This window comes from Nasonia vitripennis, chromosome 1 (assembly GCF_009193385.2).
Source record: "Nasonia vitripennis strain AsymCx chromosome 1, Nvit_psr_1.1, whole genome shotgun sequence".
Taxonomy (NCBI): domain Eukaryota; kingdom Metazoa; phylum Arthropoda; class Insecta; order Hymenoptera; family Pteromalidae; genus Nasonia; species Nasonia vitripennis.
The window spans coordinates 7,758,007-7,776,461 of record NC_045757.1 but is presented as its reverse complement, the minus strand read 5'-3'; the positions used below and the strand labels follow the sequence as shown (position 1 = coordinate 7,776,461).

The 18,455-nt window shown below is 46.2% G+C and overlaps 1 protein-coding gene across 6 annotated transcripts in view; it reads left to right on the top strand.

Annotated features, from left to right (window-relative positions):
• The first annotated feature begins 39 nt into the window (after nt 1-39).
• LOC100114442 (serine/threonine-protein kinase N) overlaps nt 40-18,455 on the top strand; it is a 42,084-nt gene continuing 23,668 nt past the window's right edge. For 2 of the 6 annotated variants that reach the window (XM_008206527.3, XM_008206528.4), the window contains exons 1-3: nt 7,064-7,399; nt 8,461-8,589; nt 9,529-9,730. In XM_008206527.3, coding sequence (XP_008204749.1) covers nt 7,310-7,399; nt 8,461-8,589; nt 9,529-9,730 — 421 coding nt within the window. In that variant the 5' untranslated portion in view covers nt 7,064-7,309. Of the gene's footprint in view, nt 1,084-1,700; nt 1,764-7,063; nt 7,400-8,289; nt 8,341-8,460; nt 8,590-9,528; nt 9,731-18,455 lie in introns of those variants that run through there. The other 4 variants (XM_008206530.4, XM_031922739.2, XM_008206532.4 and 1 more) reach the window with 4 other exon arrangements.

Genomic DNA, 18,455 nt, shown 5'->3' with positions numbered 1-18,455 from the left:
GGATCGGAGTCGCTGCTGCGGCAAAGAGAAAAAAACTCGGTGGCGGCAGGCAGAGAGCGAGCGGGTATAGTAGCGCCGTCTCGTCGCGGTTTCGTTTTCCTCGGCCCAAGCTCAGCCGCGACCCGCGACTCGCGAGTGATCAGTGAGTGCGCCTCAGTCGACGTCCGTTTGCCGATGCGGCGCGTGGAATGCGGTCGCGCGTCTCTCGCCTATATCAAACACACTGTACTGGCTTTCGCAGCTCCTAATATCCATCCGGGCAGTGTTATACACAGCTCTACTGTCAACGGCGGCGACTTAACCGTCCGCGCAGCCATAACCGCGAGTTACGCGAATGAGTGATCGGTATTGAAACACAGTGCGTGGAAAAAAATATAGCCGCTCGTTCTAACCTCTCCGTCTTTTCCTTCTCTCTCTCTCTCTCTCTCTCTCTCTCTCTCTCTCTCTCTCTCTCTCTCTCTCTCTCTCTCTCTCTCTCTCTCTCTCTCTCTCTCCCCCGCGGGGAGGACAGGTGCGCGCGTATCGGAGCCAGTGCACATAACGCACACACTCGCAAAAGAGGATATCGTAACAACAGAGGAAGAGAGAGAGAGACGAGCATCGAAGAGTATAACAGAAGAGGAGAAAAATACAACATCCCGTGCGCTGCGCGAAGAAATGCTTCGCGAAGACTCAACGGCGACAGCGCGTGATAGTCGCGCGATGCTCCTCCTGGCTTAGTGTTGTATATAGTGCGCTCGTTTTTATACATACACACACACACACACATTTCTTGGCGTGCACGTATAACACGCATATACACACGCACGCAACAGGACGCGTGCTCACGCGCGTGCGAGGATAATTCTCCGCCGATGCCGGCGGCGAGGGACTTGGTCGAGTGCTTTGTTGGTGATATCCTGTACCGTCTCTCTGTGTGACCAGTGCGCGTTGAGCTGTGAGCACAAGCTCTTCGATTCGCGGGGAGAAGGAAATCTCTCTGTAATAAAACACACGCATCGCTGCAGAGGAGGAGAGGAGTCGTGTGAGAGTGTGTGTGCGCGGCGGCCGCGAGACAAGATGGCGGAGTCGAGCTATTATCAGGTGAGCGCGAGAGCTGGCTTCCTTCTTTCTTCCTATGGCACCTCTGTTATGCTCTGCTCTCTGCGTGTGTATTATATGCCTCGCGTGTGTCCTCGTCTCGCTCCTCTCTCTCTCTCTCTCTCTCTCTCTCTCTCTCGCGCGCGCGGATAGGTAGATCCTGTTCACGGTGTTGGAGAGCGACAATGGTGAAGATACGTGTGCGGCTTTTTTAGGAGGGCTTTTCGGTGTATACTGCACATACCATGCGAGACGCCATAATTAAAAGAGGAGGCTGTGCGCGAGAGAGCTTTCCCTCCCGACGACGAGAGATCGGTCGGTTACGATGTCGTCGTCGCCGTCGTTGTTGTTGTGAATCGGTGCGCTTCGGGCTTTAATTATAGAACGGGGGATTGAAAACAGTCGAGCGTTTCCGAGCCGGCCGAGAATTTTGGCCGCCGTTGCACACTTGTTGCGCGCTCGTCCGCTCGCGAGAGATGATTGTGTTTCTGATGTGTGCGGGAGAGTGAGTGAAAACGTCTTGTCATCGGCGGGGAAGTTTTATAGAATCTGACGCATCTGCTTATCGGGATGATTGGAAATTCCGGATGTAAACAAGCTGGGGCGAGTTTTCGCAGCTCCGAAATGAGTGTTATATGTATTTAAAAAGCGGAGTAAGAGTTTCGAGCTGCAAATCTCTGTTTGTAAGCATTTCCTTGAAATAGTCCGCGTACTCTTGACAGCCTTATGAAAAATACTGCGATCGCTTAGCGTATGTATTCTTAAAAAAAACTTTTGCTTTTTCACTCGAATGACTCATTCTCTCTCTCTCTCTCTCTCTCTCTCTCTCTCTCTCTCTCTCTCTCTCTCTCTCTCTCTCTCTTTCTCTGTTTAATAAATACCGAAACAAATACGCAAGCAAAATAGTTATTACTGTGAATCATTAATGTATAAACGCGAGCATATAGGCGGCATGCACGTCCTTATATAAATAGCACATGACGCATAATTTCTATTTCAATTTTCACCTATACGCAAACCGAGTTATCGATCAAACAGATTCAAAAAAACAACAATTTCAGACCAAAACTCTCCCCTTGGAAAAATTCCTCTCCCAAGCACCCATGTAATCCAGCGACGGTCGACTCCCACAAAAGAGCCTATTATACCACGTCGTAGTGAGTACCTATACGCGCACATACAGTCCGAGGGTATTTGGCGGCGAACTCGCCGGGAATATAATGCGCGGCCGCGAGGGAATTCAGGTTAGGAGGCCTCTGACTGCCGCGCGAAGGAGGCCTTCTCGCGTGGATAGAGGTGTATAGAGCTGTATATACACGTATATAAACGTATCGGTGAGCGCTTTGCTCCGCTGCGGATCCGGATGCCGAGAGATATCGCGCCGGGCTTTTTGACGAGGGGATCGGTCGCACTCTGCGGTTTCTTGGGATTTGGGAGGTTTTTCGGTTGGGACGGTTTTAGGAATCGAGAATTTTTTTTCTCAGAGATCGGACGGATGACGGATCGCGTTTTTTTTTTCGTCGAAGGGACTGAGGAGTGAATTATTTTTTTTGCGGAGAGCGTTTAGAAGCGGAGATGTTCTACTTTCGAGTAAATTGATTGAATTACTTATATTGGGAGATTTTTTGAGGCTTCAGTGATCTTGGACTTGGAAGACACGCGGCGATAGGGATTCTTCTGCTACGCGCAAATTTATTTAAAAATATCAACACGGGGTGAAATCGACCTATTTCTACTGCAGTTAAGGGAAAGTCGCCAAATAATGTACGTGTCTCGTACGAGCAGTCGGTGACTAATAAGCGACTCTAAGCTATCTAAAAATCTATGTACGTGTCCGTAACTATAGTTTCTAGCGATCACTTATCGGTCTTATATTAATTGATGTATGCTAAAGGTTCTCTATCTCCCTCGCTCCGCCCCAGCATTGAAATGTATACACACTCGAAATACCGTCGCCTCGTAATAGTTTCCAAGTGAAACCAGCTCAGCCGCGAGATTATTGTTATTAAACCCAGAGTTGTGTAACCGAGTTTCTAGATATCGAAAAGTCTTGCCGAGATAGAGATTTTATTTCTCGCAGTGTACGACTCATAAAGTTTTCGGAATTCAGACGTGGAAAGTCGGATTGATTGATCAATGAAAAGGCAAGAGTGGAAGTGATACCTGCGCGCATGCATCATCCGTCTGAGAGGAATGTTGATTCATACTGTAAAATCTCCATCCTTGAATTGAGTATCCTTAGCCGTACGGTTAATTATCGTCGAATCAGCTGATCATTTGCAAGAATGGAAAACTTACGATTCCTATAAAAAAGCAATAAAAAAAAATTTTCAAACGCCTCGAAACAGAGTCGTTGCAGCAGCAGCACCGGTCTGAGGCAATCATCTCTCTTTTTTCCCGTCGCGCGCTCGCGCGAGTGTGTGCGTCTCGTGAGAAAAATTTCGCTCTCGAAATCAGCGGCGGCGACGGCGGCAGAGAGGAACTTTCCAATTATAGCAAAAGCCGTTTTCGGGCGCGGTGGGGGGAGAGAAACGCTCTCTTTTCTCGCGCGTAGGCACTTTTTCGTTTCCGATGACGAAAAAAGGAGACGATGGCCGTTGCAGCAGCAGGAACGACGGAAAACGTGAGCGCCTACGCTCTTTGATTAATGATCGTCGTTTGTTTCGTGGGCTCGACATTAAAAGGATTTTTTAGTTTTTGTCTTGAACGATGAATCGAACACTTTAGAGTGCAGTTCTTTTTTAAACGAGTAGGATTCGCTCACATCGAATAACCGAGCGAAAACCCAAAAGCTTCACTCACACCACCACCAAAGCTCCTCTCTCTTGAGAGAGCAGGTGCAGACTCGCGCGTTGAAATGGCTCGTGATCGACGCAACCTGCTCTTTCTCTCTGCTGCCGAAGAATAAATCGCGCCTCGTTTCGTCGGCAGCAGCAGTCACCCGTAATACACACACACACACACACACACACATAATGTATACACAGCAGCGCTCTCTCTCATACACCGGTCACGCGACCGATACATTCCCTCCTCGGAACAATGAGAGCCCCGGAGAGTGTGGCGTGGGCAAGCGCAACAGATGCGTCAGTTTCGAGAGTTCTTCGTCTCTCTCGCTCGCACACACACACGTATGTGTATACCTAAGCGGACGACTAGCGTTATTCACATGCCTGTGTGACTTGTGAGAATGAGACGGCGAAATGACCGCCGAGAGAGAGAGAGGGGGGGGGGGGGGATGTGAAGCCTTAGAGTCGAGGGACAAAAACACAGACAACGGCTTCTATAAGGACTACGACCGGATTTTTCGAGTGCTTATACGATGACCGCCGCTCTCGCAGTGTCCTTGTTTATAGAAACTGTATTCGAAAAAATATTTCTTTATTAAAAGCATATACCCACAGAATTTAAAAACTTTCAGCAATACTATGCGTAAACTGCATATTCGCCCTGAATTCGTGCAGCGCTGCTCTCGAGTTAAATCACAATACAATACAAACAAGAGATTTAAAGATCTCTTGCATCTTCGTACATAACTCGCTCTCTTGCGAGAGTAGAGAGGGCAGCGCGGCGGCGTTGGTCTACACGAAGCAGACCAACCGATTAACATCGTACATCACGCGCTCGCGAGCAGCGGCAGCGCTCTGGGTACATAACTTTATTTTTGGGTCACGCATTGCTCTCGCGCGAGGGAGCGAAAGAAAGTGCGCGAGCGGCGTCTGTGGAGGAGAGTGCACCTATAGGATGTAATAACGAAGCGACGGGAATTTTCACCGATTTTTCGATATCCGATTCGATTTTCAATTTTCTACCGATTTTTAATCTAGAGTTAGCGGTGTATCGCGTGAAAATTTGAAAATTGAGAAACGCTCGTTATACTGGGTCACGAATGTCAAAATATTTGCACAAGAATCACGTTCAGGTTTTCAATTTTGTAGTAAATTAATTGCCGCGCACAGAGTCGTTGCTTCAGGCCACTCGTCATCGTACTGTCTCGCAAAATTTCGAAGGAATAACGTACACCACGTGCGTATATTGAGATGCGAAGCCAAATCGTGTCGCGGCGTATATCAAAGCGAAAACTACCGATAAGTCAGATCGTTGAGTAAGCGAAGGAGAGGCAGTGTGCTCAAAGGAAGAAACCAACGATGACGTTATTCCTCGAGCCTAATTTCGGGTTGAAAAAATCCTCAACAGCAGCAGACGCATTACACTTATTCCGTGCGGTACTTATCGTTATACACATCAATGCAAAATGACACTATCGACTAAAAATAGACGCAGCACAATAGGACATTGATACACGCACAGAAGCCGCCCCGCGGTCGTCAAATTTTTGTCATTCTACCTATTGATCGATTCTATTTATAGATCTCCCCCCACCAAAAGCACGCACAATGCGAGAGAGAGAGAGAGAGAGAGAGAGAGAGAGAGAGAGAGAGAGAGAGAGAAAAGCGATAGCATTGTGTGTGCATTCAGAAGCTTGCATAATAGTTAAATTGCCTTTGCGCAAATAGCAGGCGTTATGTTAACGGCTGATATTCACCGTTTGAATTGCTAATAACTCGCACATATGATCGCTAAACAATCCTCTCGTATATACCATTCAGACATATTCAACTTTCTTTATTCGTCGATTCTTACTACCTATACGCCATTCTTTGATAAGATATACCGCACCAATTAACCGTGCCCACCACACTGAATGCCTACGTGTATACAGGCACATAACGATCTAAAAATTCAAAAGTCACGACGACACGTGTAACGAACGCTGAAAAGCTACCCGCTGGAAATCTGGAAGATGCATCTAGGTATCAGGTATATATAGGTATATACACAGCACTAAACCGAGCGTTCACGCGACTTTTACAATTGGAGAAATCAAGGTCAGGGTCTTTGCTGCCGCTGTATAGCTGAGATCAAATCGGGTAAACAATCGCGCTGCGCTGCAGCAGCCCATTTGCGGACTGTATAGCTCGCTCGCGCGCGACAATCGTGGAAATATGAAACGGAATGCCTTAACGAGGTGAAATCCTCTCGCCTAGTCGCCTATATACACCGGTTGTAGGATGCGCTGGAGGGATAAGACTGTATACCCTCGCGTTACTCTGGGAAATTTCCGATTTATCGATGTAGAAGGAACAACAACACGCCAAGATTTTATATTAAAAGAACGTTCCATCCTGGCTTTCACCACGTTTGAAAGAAAAAATTCTTCCTCAACCAGCTTTTTGCAGTAGATTCCCGTTCCGTTACACACACCGCATCAGCTGCAACAAGCTCATCCTCTTCGGGGTTTTTTCCTCCGCGCACACATGTTCGCGGGAAGCAGCTGAGCATCAGTTCCGAATAGATAACCCGTCGCTCGCTCGCTCGCTCGCGCGCATACCGAGCCGTTATTTTTCGCGCGCGACTGTTGACCTCTGCCGCCGCCGCCGCCGTCGGTGTATATTACGCGCGAACAGATGTTACGGAATGCATGAAAATAGCTCAACGCACGCGCGCGCGCGAGTGTCACGCGTCGCTTATGTGTGTGTGGTGTATCAGTGCCGCCGGCTGAGAGCGGACGAGGTAGAAAAAGAAGAGATAAGAGGCCAAGAGGAAATAGTCGGTCTAAAAGTACACCATTAGGGCTTCTGTCGTGCTTGGCCCACATATCGGTCGCTGTGTTGGGTGCATTGTTATTTTAGAAATTTTTCTGTTTCGAGTTTGCAGTTCGAATTAAAAGACGTTGAGCAGCTAAAACAATTACCAATCAATTTGAGCAAATAACACGAGTTTAATTATAAATACGCAATCGGACGTTCATCATCAGATTTTACAATCAGCTTATTTCCACTCTGCGAACGCCTTACGACACGTACTATTGTCAAACAAAAGAGCTCTCCCTCTCCGGCACCCACGTTTAAATTCAGAAGACAATCCGCTCTCTCGCTCACGTTATCTCGCAACTCTCTGTGTCGATATAAACGAGGATAAGAGATAAGACGTGTACAAAAAGTCAGAGCGCCGACATGTATTATTTCTGAAATCGCGTCTCAGTCGTCCCCGTTCTTCTTAGCCGTGAACACGTATAAGCACGTGCTCGCGCGATTTTCCAAATTTCACCAAAATATTCCGGTTACGTCACTATGTACCGTGTGTGATGAGATAAGCATCAGTTTTCCGTTGTGCAGTGATAAGGTGGTGAAAAGAGATAACGCGAATAATCGCTTTTCGCGAAAGTATGCCGCCGAGAGGAAAGAGGAAACCGAAGAAGCCCAAGTCCAAGCCTGAATATGAGTTATTTTGGCAGTGTGTCAGACCTTGCGTGGTGGTACGTTTCCTTTCGCGCGTTACCAGGAATTCTCTTGCAGCTATTGTCGAAGTTCACACACATCGGATCGAGAGATCTATACTTTCGGAAATACAATGAATTTTCGAACTTATCTTATCATCGCCTACACAGTGTATACGTGAAATTGTCGCATTGTTCTAGAATTGAAAACCTTATCGAAATCTGAAGATTCAAGCTAGTCTAGTGCGAAGCAGTTGCTATACCGATCGGAATAACCCCGATCCCATTCTTCAACGGCGCGCCGATAAAGAAAGCAAAGAGTCAAAAAACGTCCTCATTATTATCTGAAAGAGACTAATACACACACACACACACACACACACACACACGAGGAGACAAAAGTATCTAGAACGCGACAGGGAAGGTCCGCGTGCACTGGAGAGCAGTAGTCACGCGTATGACTTGGCACAATGCCCTTGCGCGATCCGAACACATATAGCTCTCTGCCGGCCTTGATAAGACCGGCGAACAGCGAGTAGTGGTGACAAACGCCGGTGATAATAACACAGAGTCGGGAAGGACTTTTATCGGCGCTTTCGTGTGTCACCTATTATAATAATCGTATTGTGCAATCGCCGGAGGGAGACTCGCGCGGTAATGTGTCTAATCAGTGCGATATGTTTGCCTACTCGATTTTGACACTTTGGCTAGATACTCATCGACGGCGATAGCGTTAACATTATATTGTCACAGGCCGCAATTGATAATTTATCATCAGGTTGGGCGTGTGTTTCTCGCGAAGTATACGTATTGGCTATTTACGAGGTATTGTTACACCTTATCGAGAGGTAATTTCGTGAAATCAACTGCTGCCGTGCTCGATTCCAGCTCGCTCTGGAATATAGCTATTGTTGTTATTGCCGGAGTTAATAGGACGGTTTTGAATGATAGGTTTTGGAAAACCGCTATCAGATGCCTCGGTACGATAAGGGCGATTTATACGATAGAAATAGATCTGTGCCGAAAGCTAAATTATTTATTGAGCATACCACTATCAAAATATATACAATTAACCGAAGTAAAATCTTCGTTTGTTTCAGGGTGATTACATCAGACACCCCGTCGTCTACGAGCTGTCGCACAAGTATGGAGTGGCTGGCAGTGACCAGGTGCCCTTGCCGGCTCGTCTCGACGAGCTCCGGGAGCACATACGTCGCGAGATACGCAAGGTACGTCTCTCTCTCTCTCTCGCCGTATTTAAATATATTACTCTCTCTCTCTTGCAACTACCTACAGTTTTCGCTTAGAGTCGATATACCAAGCGAAACCCGATCGACTGCCACTTTCACGCTTCGATTGGCAGCAACTTTGAGAGAGAGAGAAAGAGAAGTGTTTGCTCTAGTTTGGTCCTGATATTACTGCCGAGGTTCCCACATCGTCGGGCATGTGTTTCCGGGCGACTTGTTTTTTTTTTCTCTGTTTCTTTTGGCAACGATTGTGCGCGAGGCTGAGGTGACGCAATGAGAGAGTGGTTATACGATCTAGGAGGAGTGCGTTCGTGCACTGTGGACGTGAATCAGCCGCGTGTGTATGATTCACGAGGTGTTTTTCTAAAATCGTAAATAACTACTTTTGTAGACTGTACAGGACGGTTTTAGGCAGGATTGTTTTCTGGTATCGATGAATAGTTTCGAGCAATACGTATTTTCACACAGCAATTGGTAAACATAGGTTCGTCCGTCCGCGCAAGATTCCCAAGTTGATTTAATTGAAACCGACGGATTTAAAAAATACGGACAGGTTTTCATCGGCATAGCTACTGAAGCTGTTATCTCGAACAATGATAGTTACGTCATGAATCATTTGCAGTCGCTTATTCCTATGAGTAATAAATTCTCTAGGATTGCATTAAATGCTGTCAGCCTCGACAATGGTATCTCTCTCTGGAGGAAGTCAGAAGCGTTAACAAACTGGTTATATTTACTCTCTTGTAATTGACTTCGCGATATACCGTCGTAAAACAGTCAGACTAGTTGAATTGACATTCGTTTTCGACGAAGCAATTCCTTCCCATTTGAAGTAATGGACACTACATTCTTTTTAACCTATAGGAGTAGTCGCTTGGGAATCACTTTATCGAAACTAAACCATTTTTTACTTTTTCACAGGAGCTGAAAATCAAAGCTGGCGCGGAGAAGCTTCGCGAGGTAGCGACGGACCGAAAGGCCCTGTCGGACGTAGCGATGATCGTGAAGAAAGCTAACAGCAAATTGAACGAGCTTCAAGCCGAGCTTCAGCAGCTCGAGAGCCAGATCATCCTGACGCAAGGCCAGCCTCAGTCGCCCCAGCAAAACCACTCCAATGGTCAAGGTTAGTGTCACCGACTATTTTTAATAAAAAATGCAATCATCAGGGACAAAAGAAAATCTCGAAGAGAAAAACCAGACGCCAAATGAAAAAAAAGAAGCCCACTCGACCAGAGTCATAAGCGTATTCCTGTGGGGGCCATGTGCTCTGCTCTCCATAGGAGATAAGAGAGGGAACGCGCAGCAGTTCTCTCGGTCGTTATACCGCGAGCTCCAGTAGTTAGATTATCGTTCTAATTGTTCCTAGGAAGTTTCAACGTGAAGCGGATGTTCCCGCCGCTGCTAAACGTGTTTGGGTAACTTTCCTACGTGCAGTTGATAAATGCTAGCGCGGATAGACTCGAATAGGGTAATCAAAAGTTCAGCTGTGCTTGATTGACTCCCAATCGGTGTAATATGCTCGCGTATCCTACACGAAATGTCAAAATCCACGCAACAGCGATTACCTCGTACCTTATACTTCCTATATGTGCAGTGTAAGAAATCAAAACACAAAGAAGCCCATCGACGAACTTTCCCGAACAATTAATTCCTTCCCAGGGGCTCAAGTCCTCCCTCTGCTAAAGATATCACTGCTAGAACGGAACCTGCGCCTACGCATGCGTATATCAGATACATTCTTACGTTACTCGAATGCCGCACTTACGCAGTTTCTCAGTGCTGCATGTCCGGTTTCCTCGTTCACACGAGAGAGAAGCGACGGCCCGTGTGAGTATAGACACAACGACGGTATTAGTACAGTAGCGGCGCATAAATTAACGGCGATTAGCTCAGGCGGGTCGGCCGATCGCCGGGTCACGTGTTGTTTTCTGGTCGGTCACTGGCATCTGTGCTATTTTCGTGTGAAGCCTTCTTTTTCTTCGAGGAAACTGGAAGATCTCTTCTCGCATAATTTATTTCACGCTGTTATTACAATAAGTAGAAAATAAAGCGACTGCATCGTATTTTCACGGTCTTCTCAGTCGAAACAATGCGTCCGCACATAGCACAGAGTGCGAATCGTAAAACGTGCCCGCGACCGCAGTCAGTCAAAATCACTCGTGATGGATTATATGCGGTAGGTCGTCGTCGAAGCGAACTCAACGCCTCGTATTTGTCGGAAAGGAGAGATGAAGGCACAAATAGAGAGAGACTGGCTCGGAGAGATGTTGCTTCGCTATTCCCTCGCACCTCCTCCGGCGAATCGTGACGTCGAGGCTATCGAGCTTTACGAGGGCTTATCAGGCTACTTTGTCGAGAGGGATTTACTCGGGATTTCGCGGCGATTTTTCGTGCGGAATTATTGAAAAATAATGTCTTTATCTGTTTCCTTTACAACTATAATCGATTCGAAGCTCAAGTTGACTTTGATTATGATCTGAATATATGGTATACGCTCCATCGCAGATAGGAGCGACAGAAATAACTCGTCGCCTGCAAGGCTCTTAATTAGTCCATAAATAACCGGCGCGTCTAAAACGGGCGAAAGAAAGCTCTCTGACTTATTACTCTAGATGAGTCTCGTTGAGCTCGCGAGATGATACCGCTTACTTCTTCTTACAGCTTGTCGTAAACCAACGCTGGGAAAATACGGAGAATTCGCGAGACCGAGAATACCCAATTTTCTTTGAATTTATTAATTCTAGAAAAAAGCGTGGAAACAAAGCAATGAAAATAAAATAGACGAACGAACGCATAACTTTAAAATATTTCACGCGCCATAGCGATGCTGCAGCGGAAGACGACGGGCGTAAACGCGCGATATAGAGAGCGCCAGTCTCTCTTGCACACGAATTTATTGCCAGTGGCAGAGCGACGGTTATTTATATCGGGCCGCGAGTCCAATCCAGTTAAGTCAGTCATCATCCTTGAGGACAAACCGAAACTACAGTCGGCGCTTCATTTGCGGGTAATGGAGAGAAGCGCGTGCGCGAAATGCTGTTTAAAATAAGAATCGCTGCGGGAAAGTCAGCCAAAGCTGTTGCATATGCGCCTACATCGAGCTGTCGCTTTACTTTTTCGTGTTCAACAAGATAGATGATAAATGTCGTTTGCTCTCTTTATCCTATACGCTTAGAGTGTTTGTACGTGCAGCTGTCGGTGGTGCAAACAGTGTATATGGTAAGCGACGGCTCTGGTGTCGACGTCAAAACGTTTACGGGAGTAAAGAGTCAATAGAAAGCGCCATTGCAACTGCGCCATCCTGGTAATTGTTCTTCGAGTCCAAGGTCATTTAGAGCTCCGGCTTCGAAGCTCCGGAAGAGCGGAACGATTCAGATGCGGAAATAAGCTTCGAATTGAATTTTGACGTATGGGAGCGAGAGAACTTTCTTTTCCGTTAGACGCACAGTATCGAGCCCGCTGATCCGTGAAGAAAAACTTTATTTAGGAGACAGGTTATACGAAACGATCGAGTCGGCATACTGCACCATTACTATCCCATTAAGATAAACATTGTCAGTTATACGAATTTAACAACCTCGAATTTTCCGCTAACTACATCGACGTGTTGTGTATGTTCTCTCTATCAGGAAATGGAAAAAAGACTTCGTAAAGAAAACTCGATTCCGAAGCAGCAGACGCTGCAGCAGCTCTAAATTTGCCGCTTCCCTCTCGCAAATTATATTTATTCGACTTTATTGCGCGAATACGCGAAAAGGTTTATACTTGCACTTTTTCGCAGGCAGCGCTCGTTTCTCGTGGTTTATTGCGTCGTTGCTCTGAGTCGTTTGCTTTGAGGGAATTGCTCGGGCCAAATTGGTTATCGCGCTGTTCGACGAGTCGCGACTATTTTTCGCGCCACATCCGACTATAACGTGCAAACTTTCACGGCGATCTAAAATTTTCTTTTTTCGAAGAAAAGTTTACTTAGGATATCATCAGCGTGGAAAATTTATAAGCGTAAGGTCGTTCCTTGCTGCGCAGCTGCTGGGAGCTAAAGCCAAAATTTTGAAACTCTATCTGGTAGTCGGTCTCGAAATATGGCGATTGAAAGACGGCGGCTTTGAGGAAAACAAATCTCTTGAAAAAGGAAATCGTTGAGATTTGTGTTTTTTTGCTTCCTCCGCCACTTCATTCATTCTTCTCTCTCGGCTATTCTCTATTTACTACGAGGCTATAAATATCCGTCGTTGAGGAAAACCGCGTATGCGCGAGCGAAATGAATAAACCGAAGAAAAAAAAAATATTATTATTCGACGGCGGCGAAAATAGACGAGCATTAAAACACGCAAGGAAAATCATCATCGCGAAGCGACGCGTTTTTCGCGTGCATCGGTTCGTGCGTGTGCCAGAAGCGGTATCATATTACGGATGAACTTGAATAACCCACGACGAGAATTCCGCCGGCGAATGTCGGATCTCTGTCTTTTGCGTTCGCTTCCGATTGTCATATACGTCTTTTTCGTAAGATTTTTATTTTTTTTTAGCCTCTCTCTCTCTCCCACATCTTATTACTCGAGAAAAACACAATGATTTAAAACGCGAATCACGGCCTTCGACGAATAAATTGCGCAATTTTTTACAAGAGGGAAAAAAATCATACGTTCGCGTTAAGTCGATCGGAACCCGACGATTCGCCTTATATATTCGCTCTTCACTCGCTGCGCTGGATATACCGGCGCAACTCTTTTTCTCGCTTCCGGTGTGTAGTGTGCGCGTGTGTATAACCTCTCTCAGCTGTGTGTGATGTATACACAAGCCCACGCGGTGTACGTACTCATATACAACGTTCGCCCGGAGAGTTTCTTTTCAGAACTAATTGGACGGCCAATTATTTATTGCGCCTTGCGCTCGCGCGTGCGCTTTGTGCGCGTCAAATTGCTTGATTATTATTGAGTTATTGAATCGCCCCGGCAATTGCCCGAGTATACGCGCACCTTTTTCTTCTCTCTTTGATCGTGTGGATCGAGGAAAGCGGTGCTATGAAAGCTTGCGTGTGAACTCGAGTCGGTGCTGATTTTTTATTCGGAATCAACAGGTGTCACGGTAAAGGGTTGGCTGATTTTTGATACGACTCTAACGGAGTAATTATTCAGAAAAAATTTTAGTTCCCGGTAAAAATGCTCGCGATCCAAGCTGATGCTTCTTTGCATACCACACACACTCGTACATATCACGAGCCGTCGTCGTCCGGCTCTCGCGCAGGGCCCGGAAGTTCGCTCTGGCCTTATTGAGCGCATCCAGGCTAGTATTACGTGCATCCGGAGGGGCACGCCGCCGTCGGCGAAAAAGAGTAGAGGAAAGCCGTCGTCGCGTGCGCGATGCTACTGCTATCTGTCTATAGTTCGATAGAGAGGGCTATAATAAGACGTGTACTTGGTACTGATATGACCTGTGGCTTCGTTGTCTTTTTCTGTTTCGTTAGACGACGTTCATTTGCTCGATAGGGAGGATATGCTTCGAGATCGAAGAGTATCGGGAGATGGTCGAGGTCGCTCTTGAGAGAATAGAGGCCTAATGCTGATTTAGAGCGATAACTGCGCGGAGTGTAATGGGAGTAGTAAAATCGCAGTAAAGTTTTATTTACACCGACGTCACGCAACGCTGGAGCCGTGCAATAATGAAATGGTCTACAAGCATGTCTCTCTCTCTCTCTCTCTCTCTCTCTCTCTCTCTCTCTCTGCAATCGACGAAAGTATGGGAAATAAATTATCCCTTCACGGACTGCTATCGCCGCCGGTAATTAATGATTTACGGAGAGAAAAAGACACGTGTTGCATTCGATACCGAATAATAACAGCCGTGACGACGACTTATCGATAAAGCCATTTGCATAACAGAGCCAGAGTATAGTCTACAAAGTATCGGCCCACATTATATGTCCCATTGAAATCCGAAAATTCAAAGAAGCATCGCGCGGGCACCTTGTTCATACACAAAAGCGGATAACCGCTCATTAGCACACGAAAGTCTCTCTCTCTCTCTCTCTCTCTCTCTCTCTCTCTCTCTCTCTCTCTCTCTCTCTCTCTCTCTATCTCTCTCTCTCTCGAGCGCAAATACTCGCTCTTAGCCCATTAGCATTCCGAGTCTCGCGTCGTTGCCTTTGACACCGGAGAGAGAATGTGTATCTCCACAACAAGTCGTCGTCTCGTTTCCTCTAGTCTCTGACTCATTCCCGCAACATAAGAGCGTTTTCGCGATGTACAGTCGCTGCTAGCGACAGCAGCTTAGACTCGCGCGTATTATGCGCGTTATCTAACAGAGGACTGACTCAGCGCGATGTTTACTCGAGAAGATCTCGACTCGCAGTGGAGCTACACACACACGAGGATATCGTCGCTCTGATATACGGGCCATTTCCGTAAATGCAACGTTGTTGTCGAGAGCCGCGAGGGTTTGGCGATATTTTTTAATAATGCGCACACGCGTTCGTAAAACAGATTTATATATCGCGTAGGAGCAATTTCGCAAATGCGTACGTACGCGAGAAAGATAAACAGCTCCACTTCCAGCCAATAAACCTCGAGAGCCATCGCGACACTCTCGCATTCAGCGTCGCGATCAGTCAGTCAGCTGTCCCTCGCATCGCACTCACCCTACTATATGCACATCGTTACACTTTATACAACTGATGCGCTACATGAATAAATCACCGGAGTCAATTCGCTCGCTCTATGCGTTTACGCCATTGAACGGACACTTCTTCCATCAACTCGACTCCGATAATTCGAGCGGCGTAGTCGTCGTGCGGCGAGGCGCATATGAGCGCGCCTTGTGCTGTGTATTATGTATATTTCCAAGCGATGAATCTCTCGTCGGCGTAAATTTAGAATAAACGCGCGTTGTTGCGATGCTCTGAAAATTGCGCGCGGACGCTATTTTCGCTTGCGCTTGCTTCGTTCTCTCTATACATTGTATGTGAATGGTTGCGCAAACGGCTTGTTATAGGGGAGCTTGGCTAATTTGCTGACAAATTTAAGAAACTAATGTACTGAACACGAGCTGAGGTTTTTATTATTATTATCGATGTAACGACGGGTTTAATTATTCAATCTTTCTGAAGCCGATAGCACGAGTAATTGTAATTACGGCTGTGAAAATCGCCGAGCTATGTGTGGAAAGCGGAAAAAGTATCCGATAATACTTTGTGCATAGGATACGATCGCGTTTATATCAATCAGAGCGCCCATTCGCGCGGTGTGTCTTTTATCGGAGAGCTATCTTTCCGCCGTCTATTTTCGCACATTCTCCAATCGGCTGTGCAGAGAAAATCGAGAGGAAATTAAGCTTGTAATTTTTATACAAAATTAGAAAATATATACCCAATGACGTACGCCTGACCTGATTTTTTCAAATTATTCATGCAATCCGTGTACACAGCTTCGCCTGTATACTTATAAGCGCAGTCACTTTATTATTATTATCATATGCGCAAAGTGCAAAGCTCGTTAGACACCGGCAATCGCAGCATTTCGTCAGCAAAGCATGTCCGACATAAATTCGAACACACACGCACAGAGACACACCAGCAAGAGCTGAGTCGCCGTGTATAAGAACAACAAAAAGAGAAAAGGCAGCGCCGCAGCCGCACCGTTATCTCTCGCAGCCGGTCGTCTGCATCTCGCGACCCGAGAGAGACAGAGAGATAAACTCGCGCTTATAGCAGCAGCAGCATAATGAAAGCGCGAGCTGACGTAAGCTCGTCATCATCAGCATCGCGAGGAGTGTATTATCAGGAGGCGCGTCATGATGCACATGTGCGACGACGACGACGAAGCGACGACTATGCAGCTGCGGTGTACTATACCCGATAATAATGTCGTTGTGTGATGCGACGCGATGTAAATTTTTATTTCTTTAATGATTCATGGATGCGCGTGTCGTCTTTAGTTTTACGAACTGAATACTGTTAAAATAAAAAATGCGCAAAATCATCGCTCTGCCACACGCGCGCGAAAAAATGCAATTTACATACTCGCCGCTGGCGTATACTGTTATTACTGCGCATCGTACGGAGGTAATCTTTTTAATCAGTCGTCCCGAAGCTGTGTAATAAGGATGTCGCGGACCATCGACCTAGACAATAATAATAACGTCGTCTTCGAGATGCCGCGAGGCGCATCGAGCGATATTCTTCCGAGAGGAGGAAGAAAAAAGTGAAGCGACGTGTACAGTGCCGTTAGTAGTTAGTAGCTCTCGCTACCGGGTCGTAAAATTTTACTATACTACTCTGCGTATATGTGTGTGAGCTCTAATGCCGTGTAGTAGAAATGCAAATTCGATTTCTCTCTCGTCATTAGCTGAATAAACTCGTTATCGTCCGCTGATATATTGTGTTTGTGCTGTTTAATATACTCGCCGAGAAAGAGAGCTTGTTTCGATATTGGGTAATTCGAAGCGATTTTCGTTATACGCGCGCTTAGCATAAATTAGCGCGGAAACCTATGTGCCAGCCGCGACCGTTACGTAAAATGTTTATTATTCTCGATTTTTAGCATAGGGATATCAGCTGCGTGTCTGACTTTGTTGGAAAATAAACAAAAACAGAGACGAGAAGATCAGCGCAAGGCGAATTATGCAAACGATTTCGTTTCTCGTGTAATTAACTAAGTCCTCTCTCTCGAGTAAAAAATTACCTCGATCTGCAGTATAGAAACTCGGAAGCAGCACAGCTTGTGCGTATGCGCAGCTCTTTGTTTTGATCGTCAGCCTCCGCGACGCGCCGCGCGTTTCTGCACGTTGACCCTGAAATTGTACGTATGCGTGTGTGCGTGCGTGTACACAGTAACTGCGCGACGACGACGGCGACAGCGTAGGAAGCGCTTCCTCGTTTATGTTACAGTTTTTTTTCTGCCTCGCCCACACTCTGCGCTCGCGTGTGTAGTCTACTCGAGGTATAGCGACGGCGGCTCTTATTTGCTGTTATTAGCCGTGTTTTTTTCGCAGCGGCTGCTTGATATTATACTGGAATCGTTGCGAGTGGAGTACTTGCTTTTTGAAAATAATAATGGTTTGCGTATTTTTCGATTTTATAAAAGCGTTCGAGATTTAGTCGATGCTCGTTCGCGGTGTAAACGTTATTTCTTCGAGAAAAAGCTGGGTAAATTACATACAGATAAGGAGGGGACGCAGCACGGCATCCCGATCGGGAATCTGAAATTAATTTTCTAGATAAGAATAAATAATTACCTATACTCCAGAGCGAAATGCACCTTTACTTTCTCGACTTTCCACAAAGCTCGAATACATACGCAGCGTTATAAATACCAGCGCGAATCGATCGATCGATCTTCTCTCTCTTGCTCTCCTTAATTACTCTCTTTAATCGTTCAATGCGCTCAAGTGGCTCCTCATGAAGCACCGCATGGATGTACGTAACTTTTTGCTGCAGTCGCGTGCGAACGCGTTAGTATATAGGAGAGCAATTATAAATGTTATCGCGATAGTGGTGCAAGTGGGTATATCGAAGCGCTCAACGGTAAACGATTGTTGAACTGTGCGCGGCGGTGAATCGGGCAACAATGTTGGGTTCTATTATTGGGTATATGGAGTAGTCAGTTGAGGTTGGATATATTATTTGCATTTGAACGGGAGTCGAGCAACGGTTATGCAGCCGTTGTTTGTATAATCATGGGAAGAAATTATGAAGATTCTGTTGATGTAGGACGTTATAATTGTGCGAGATTAGATAGCTTTTGTGATAAACAAAGAGATGCCACGTGTATTCTCTTCAATTATCCAAAAAAATCATTATCATCAAGCAGAAAAAAAAATTAGTCGCTGCTCTCCACAGCTCACCGGCTTCTCTC